This window comes from Frankliniella occidentalis, unplaced genomic scaffold (genome assembly GCF_000697945.3).
Source record: "Frankliniella occidentalis isolate FOCC.00 unplaced genomic scaffold, Focc_3.1 Scaffold9, whole genome shotgun sequence".
Lineage (NCBI taxonomy): Eukaryota > Metazoa > Arthropoda > Insecta > Thysanoptera > Thripidae > Frankliniella > Frankliniella occidentalis.
Window position 1 is genome coordinate 2,860,268 of NW_026267139.1, and position 7,676 is coordinate 2,867,943.

The following is a 7,676-nucleotide window of genomic DNA, read 5'->3' on the forward strand; positions in this document are numbered from 1 at the left end:
CCCACCCCAGCCACAGACACAGACCTACCTCACCCCCTCCCGCCACGACCTCCAAATAATGCGCGTTAGTCCCGTTAACATGTCTCAATTTTCTAGACAGCCTCACAAAACGATTTAAGTGCGAAACAATGTCTTTCGCATTCAGAGACCCGTTTTTATAAGGTGTTAAAAATCCTCTGCCCTTGATCTTCACGTTCCTCGTCGCATAGCCCTGGTTAGCCCTCGGAGCAGCCGTCGGGACGCGGCGGGGCGTGGGGCGTGGCGGGGCGTGGCGAGGCACGGCACGGCAAAGGTGTTTGAAGAACTCTGATTATCGGGAGAACGCATCCGCGCAGGGGTATAGCCCGCCATTCGGCTAAAAGTGTCTGCTCCGCATTAGCAAGGGCCAAAAAAAGCGCGGGGAGGAGGGGGGAGGGGGCGCTATAGAGCTTGTGCCTGGCGGGGACAAGCTGGGCGAGATGTGCGATGTGCGCTGCAGATACGGACGAGCAGCAGGGAGAGGGAGGGAGGTGGGAGGTGGGGGAGGGTGGTTGCTTGGGATGAAGCGAGACAGACAGAGAGAAGGGGTAACGAAACGAATGCAGCGCCAACATGACCCCTGAGCGCGTGCGGACAGCACCGGAGAGATCCGGGAGGCCATACCGCGGCGACCATAGCGTTCTCTCTCTGTCTCTCTCCCTCTCTCTCTCTCGCTCTTCCTCCAGCTGCTTCTGCGCGTTCGAATGCCACGGCTAACTCCCCACCCCGCGCTGCCTACCGATCCTCCGTAAGTGCCTTGTACGGCGCTGGCCGGCGCGGCGCCGTGGCCGTGCTTCGCCCGCGCCAACCCCGCTCCCGCTCCCCCGCCTCCCCGCCGGCTGATCCCGCGCCCACCGCCGCCGCCGCCGCCTGATCCTGATCCCGGCCCGGCCGGTCCCACCCACCAATTATTCCCTCCACGCCCAGCCCAGCGCCGGCCTGGCGCCTACATCGGACCCGCCGGCGGGGGACCAGGACCGCGATCACCATTGTGACCGGCCCGGAAGAGCTGCGTGAGCCGCGCGATCTGCGCAAAGAACGCCGGCCCCGCCTCGCCCCGCCCCGCCCTACGCAAACGAAACCACGCAAATGAACCACATGGATGACGCGGGGCTTTATAGCTTCGTCAACCTCCTCCTTCCCAGGAGGGCAGCCCCCGCCGCAGGCCAAGACAAAAACTCTGAAAGAGGTACTCCACTCGGGCAAAAAAGGCAGTGTTCACCCCGCACGAAACAAAAGAAATCGGGAAAAATCAGAGATGATCGTAAGAAAATTGAATGACAAACCAAAAACCGATTTTCAGGAAAATTTTCAGGAAAAAACAGAAAAATTTGTGAACGCTTGCAGTTTTTAGTAAAGGACCCCACGCCGACGCAGATGCCCCGCCGGCCGCGCAGCCGCCGCCGTCGGATCGCTATCTCGATATGAATGCGATCCGGTGGTGGCGAGGGCGCAAGGCACTGACCCCCGGCCGGCCGGCCCGCGTCTCCTCTTTGTAGTGCAGATTCCCCTCCGGACTCGGCCGCCCCAGCGTGCACTACAAAGAGAGCTGTGCAGTAAGATAGCGCAATTTATGATGGCACCTGTCTGGCACTGATTCTATGTGTGCACACGCATAAACATTCACACACACACACACACACACACACACATACGCGCGCGCGCACACACGCACGCACACACACATGCGATGTACAAAGGGGTAAAGAATCGTCGGACCAGACCGCCGGCGCGGAACAAGTCGGATCTGCGGCCGATTATCTGGACAAAGCGTCTGAAATAAGAGGTTTACTGCTCGTTGTGTGTGTGTGGGGGGGGTGCGCGCGCGCGCGTACGTGTGTGTTGCGTGGTGCAGTGTGTGCGTGCGCGCGCGTGCACTTTGCAGTGCCGTGCAGGACGTCCTGCTTCATCTCTCTGGGGCGCCTGCGGGCGCTGCGCGGGTTGCTGCTTATCCATACGAGCGCGCGCCGGCTCGCTTTGGCCTCCACAAGAAGAACCTCCACGGCCTCCAGGCGGATCAGCTTCCGTGCGGGGCGGGGGTATATAGAGAGGCGGGTACCCGCGGGCGGCCGGTAGCCGGCAGCGGCGGCGGCGGGCGGGGTTTGGTCTTATCTGGAGCTGCTCATCGCGGCTGTTGTCATGACGAGCACGGGCGTACCCTGCGGCGGGGCGGGGCGGGGCGGGGCGCCCGCGCGTAGGAGCCGCCCAGAGCCCAACGGGCTGCCCAACAAGCCTCCGGCACGGTCCGGTCCAGGTGGATCCGTTAAAAAGTGTGGTGGATCCAGCAGCTGGTCTAGGTCGCGCCCGCAGCGGTCGAGGGCCCCGGCGCCGGCGGCGCGGAGCAGCCCAGTCCCATCTCGATACCAGAGCAGGCTACGGGGGCCTCCAGGGAAGCGGGGCAGGGAGGGGGGGGGGGAAGACGCCAGCCGCTCGCGCGGGGAAGTTCCAGTAATCGTCTGCTTTTATTACATCAGCGAAGCACACGGGGCTTGCGAAAAATAGTCCGAAAATTAACGACGACGATGTGTTGCAGTGCAGTGAGAACGGAGGAGAGCACCGGAGTCGGCGGATAGACGATCGTAGTCGTGTACATCGCGGAAAGCAGTTCGGAATTGAATCGGGAATAATCTGTTGGCCCGACGGGGTGGGGTGGGGTGGCGATATCCGGTCCAGCCCCGCCCAGCTCAGCAACTGGACAGCCCGGCATTCAAACTGCTTTATTCTCCTGGAGGGATACATAAAAATAAAAAGAAAACAAGAACAAAAAGGAGAGGCGCGCGCGCAGAAAGGCATGCCGGGCTGGTCGTCGCCCAAGCCATTGTGGTGGAGCTGGCGGGGCCGGGCGCGGCCTGCCCGACCGAGGAAGCGACGCGGCCGTCGAGCCGCAGCAGGCTGCTGGCCGCAGGTGCACCACGGCGTGTCTTGCGGCGGCCGGGTGGTGCGGGACCGCGGGGACGCCCAGAGTCCGTCTGGCCAGAGCCCGCCGCCACCTCGCGGGCGGCGCGTGGCGGTGGCGCCCCAGGGGTGTTGCACTGCACCCGCCCCGCCGTCCCGCCGCGCCCGTCGCGCCCGCCGCGCCCGCCGCGCCCGTCGGCGCCTCCAGGACGCAGCATGACGATCCCACCCGGCCTTCACCTTTACCTGTTGAATGCAGCGCCTCGGCGGCGGCTGCGGCGCTGCAGACTTGGAATGTTCAGCGCCCACCCCACCACCGCGCCGCCCTGCATGCGGGAGCCCAGGATCCCCCGCCAGCCCGGCGGCGGCGGCGGCGGCGGCGCGGCGTGGGGATCGGACGGGATCGGACGGGATCGGACGGGATCGGCCGGCCGGGGTGGAGCCTCGCGAGCCAGAGCAGGGCGTGGCCGGTTCGGGCGTGGACAGGGGCGGCGCCAGCAGGCCGGGCGGCGGGGGAGTGAGGGGGAGGGGGGGAGGCCTCCAAGGCCACCCGGTCGCCGTCCTAGGTCGGGAGCACGTCGTCGCGGGCCCCGAGAGGCACTGCAGCGCCTGCGGTAGGCGAGCGGAGCGCGAGCACCGGGCGGGCAGTCGCCAGCCGGGGCTATATTTAGCAATCCAGAGCAGGCCCAGGACCACCTGATGACGCAGGTGGCGGGGCGGGCGGGGCGGGCGGTGCTAGTGCAGCCGGAGAGGGTATTGACCCCCCGCCCCGCCCGGCCCCTTCATGTCCAGCACCGTGGTGTGACCCCCGTCGCGCCCCCGGCGAGGAGAGAGAGGAAGGGAGAGAGGCAGTCCCAGCCCAGTCTCTCGCTCACTCGCACCCACCGCGATAGAGCGACCGCCGTATAATCAGATACAATCAGGGATGCGTCGCAATTACTGAGGTTGTCTCGAGCAGAAGAACGCTTTTACCACCGCTTGCATTGCGCTCCTTTTCTCCTTTTCTTTTTTCGAGGCTTTTCTTGCCCCCGCGCCTGATTGAGAGATGCTTTGTTTTATTCGGTGCTAACGCTGCGCGTGTGCTCTTGTTGTTGCAGATCGCCGTGGTGGTCCTCCTCTTCCTGGGCGGTGCCGCCGCGCTGCCGACGCCGAGAACGTCGGCCTGGAGGTCGCAGAGGTCGCCCAAACCCCAGTACGCGCACCCCCCAGAGTCGCAGCCGCAGTTCGCGCACCCCCCGGAGTCACAGCCACAGTACGCGCACCCCCCGGAGTCGCAGCCCCAGTTTGCGCATCCCCCGGAGTCGCAGCCTCAGTTCGCGCACCCCCCGGAGTCACAGCCACAGTACGCGCACCCCCTGGAGTCGCAACCCCAGTTCGCGCACCCCCCGGAGTCACAGCACCAGTTCGAGGTGGAGCGCCCCAGGTTCCAGCCTTCGCAGTCCTACCGCCGACCTCTGTACCGTCGCGGTGGGCCCGGTCAATTCAACCGGCCCCTCAAGCCGCGGCAGTTCGCCGACGAGCAGCAAGGCGTCCGGCACGCGTTCTTCAAGTCGTTCTACCCGGAGCCGACGACCGCCGGCGAGGTGGCCACCAGCACGACGAGCACCACCGCCGCGCCGACCACCTCAACGACCACCACCACCACCATGACGCCACCGCCGACCGACGTCCACGTCGTCGCCATGAGCGTGTCCACGTCGGTGAAGAAGGGCAGCGAGGACGTCCACGAGGGTGCCACCGTCGAGGAGCCCCCCGGCTCCGCCTCCGTCATCCACCCCGTGCTGCTGCCCCCCGTGAGCGGGCCCGCGCGCTTCCGGGCCGACTGGGAGGTGCGCGACGAGCAGACGTCCCCTCGGCCACCGGCGCCGCAGCCCCGCCACGCCCTGCCGCAGGTGTACGGCATGCCGGAGGAGAACTACGAGGTGGACGAAGCCCTGAGCGTGCTCTCCAACGGGCGCGCGCACGGCCGCCAGCCTACGGCCACCGCGCCGACCGCGGACAAGGTAACAGAGTCCTCCCCGCCGCCGTCGCCGTCCTCGTCCACGACGGCCGCGCAGCAGGACAAGGAGGACGGCGGCAAGCCGTCCGGGTACGTGGTGGAGGGCCGCAACTACCGGAAGTACCGCGTCGAGGAGAAGACCCCCGACGGCTTCATCGTCGGCGAGTACGGCGTCGTCTCCCACCAGGACGGCTCCCTCCGCGGCGTCCGCTACACCGCGGACAGCACCATCAACCCGAGGCTCATCTACGACGCCCTCGTCAAGTTCCTGTCTCTGTGAGCGAGGCCAAGTCGGTGCCGTTGTCGGCGTCCTCCCCCGCGTCCTCCGTGACCGTGCCGCCCCCGTGACGACTGCGGTGCCCACGGCCGGCTCCTGGAACGCGCCCATAAAGGAACTCGATATCTCGAAACTGAACGCACGAGCTCCCGCGCCGGAGCGGCTGGTCGCTCTGGAGTCCAGCGGCTCCGGGCGAGGGCGCGCGCGGGCGCAGGAGGCGCATTCCAGGAGCTCGCCTGCCCGCCTGGAGCCCGGCCTGGAGCCCGGCCATGCCTGGCTTCCTGGAGCGGGCAGCGGGCCCCACTTGTCCGGGGGCTCAGCGAGCGCATAATTATTTGTTCTTATTATTATAGTTAGTCGTAAAGCATAGTTATTAATATCGACGTTGCCATTTTGTCCGTAACTGTAGTGTATAGAGAAGCTCTCGGAGGCCCTGTCCTTGCAAGCCCCGCCCGCGCGGGTCCGCTCAATGCCTTCTGCACCGCTAATCATGTTCCTTCTCGCAATTGCTCGCCAAATTTCTTCTCTCTTTCTCTTTCCCTCTCTCGCTCGCTCGACCAGTACTACCTGAGGTTGCCTCTGCGCCCGTACACAACACGGCGAGGTACCGATCGCGCGAGGCGCACCGGCCGTTCGATCGTATCGCCTCGAATATCAACTGCCTTGATCAACAGCCTGCCAGGCGGCGGCGTGTGGCAGGGCGTGGCGGGGCGTGGCGGGGCGCGGCGTCGGCGCCGACCCTGACCGTCAGCCCGTCAGGTGTCGGAGAGAATACAGAGCACTCCCCTCCTTCTCTCTCTCTCTCTCGCTCTCTCGCCTACTCGATCGACACTCCGGCTACGCTACGCACTCCGCCCCGCCCCGCCCCGCCGCCAGACTGAACAGCTCTCATTTATAATTTGCCTCCGCCAGGCTGCGGCAGCCACTGCTTTGACACGGGCTGAAGGCGTGCGCAGGCCTCTGGCCGCGACTAGCTGTCCCCCCCCCCCCCCCCCCCCTCTCTCTACCTCTCACTCCCTGCCTCCCCTACGCCAACGTGCAGAGAGAGAGTGCAGTTTTTCGAACGAGCCTGCGATACGGTTTCGCGTGAACGTCTGTGATAAGGAGCTGCCCGCCTTTGTATCGGTTCCCCGCAGTGGTCTATCGCGCGCCGCTCTATTTGTGATTCCTCAGAACGCTAGAGTGAGTGTGTTTTCGCGAGTCTTTTTTCGCGCGAGACGTGTCAGTCGCGACTGTCGATGATGTTCGTATCGCCGCCGTCGTTTGTCTTTCCCCGCCCGCAGGGCTTTGCTTTGTTGTTTGTTTTTTTGTTGTGTGCGTGTTGTGTATTTTTTTCCACTTCTCTGATACGATATGTTGTAATGCTGTGACTGTGTTTCTTACTAGGCTGTGAATGAAAATCAGTGACATGATGTACTACTCTGCTAAAAAGTGGTGTATTTATTGAGGCGGCCGCGCTCCAGTGTAGTCCCCTCGAGCCGCCGTCGACTGTGTAGTGTTTGATTTTGATCAATCAATCAATTAATTAATTAATTATTAATGATTTTTTAAAAGTGCTATAATAAGTATTCGTCACGTTCGTCACTCGCTGCTGATGTGTGGCGGGGCGTGCGGGTGTCACCCTGTGACTATGTATGTGACTGTTGTGTATATATATCCCCAGTGATTTCCTTGCTCAATCTGTGTTTGTGTGTGTGCTGTTTGTGTACGAAGCGCTTACCTTCAGACGAGGGATGTGTTTTCCTTTTGATAATAAATAAATTATGAAGCAAACCCTTCTGTGCATTTTTTCGCCGCGTATCCCCGACGACACACCCGACGGTCAGACACGACAGCGAGGCGGCCGCTCGGCAGCCGCGCGCGGTAGGCAACCCAACCTGCGGGGAGGCGATGCGGGTGCGGACTCTGCTCCGAGCTCCAGGGTTCTCCCGATTGTCTCCACGGTCTGCAACTGTGAGCTTCGTTACTCTACGTGGACGACTTCCCAATGAGTGAACAAGACACACATACACACAACGTCACGATGAGGTCGTATTGAGGCAGATAAGGTCAAAACCAAAGGAAGTATTTCAGCTGAAGGCGAATCACGGCGATACCGTTTCCAAGACTTTAATATCACGTGTAGGCCTATATTCATGACGTTTTTGTCCGTGTGGTTCGGGTCTTTGGCTTTGGCCGCCCTCCAAATATAGAAACGGAATCGGAACGACGTCGAAACGCTACAATCGTTACGATGTCGTTTTCGGCACGATTGTGACGATCGTTTCGCGCTGGGCGCGGGCGCGGATGAGCTCCACGTTGAACTGGCCACAGAGGTGTTTCCGGCCATCCTGGTCGTTCAACCTCACGGAGCCAGGTGCTGCCCTCCAACGCCGTGAATATCATCTTGATGTGCATGTCTGCATGTCTGCATGTCTGTCTGTCTGTCTGTCTGTCTGTCTGTCTGTCTGTCTGTCTGTCTGTCTGTCTGTCTGTCTGTCTGTCTGT

At 62.9% G+C, this 7,676-nt stretch overlaps 1 protein-coding gene across 1 annotated transcript in view; it reads left to right on the forward strand.

Annotated features, from left to right (window-relative positions):
- LOC113211737 (adhesive plaque matrix protein) overlaps nucleotides 1-6,962 on the forward strand; it is a 9,540-nt gene extending 2,578 nt beyond the window's left edge. The window contains exon 2 of the mRNA XM_052277266.1: nucleotides 4,011-6,962. Coding sequence (XP_052133226.1) covers nucleotides 4,011-5,192 — 1,182 coding nt within the window. The 3' untranslated portion in view covers nucleotides 5,193-6,962. The remainder of the gene's footprint in view (nucleotides 1-4,010) is intronic.
- Nucleotides 6,963-7,676: the final 714 nt, after the last annotated feature.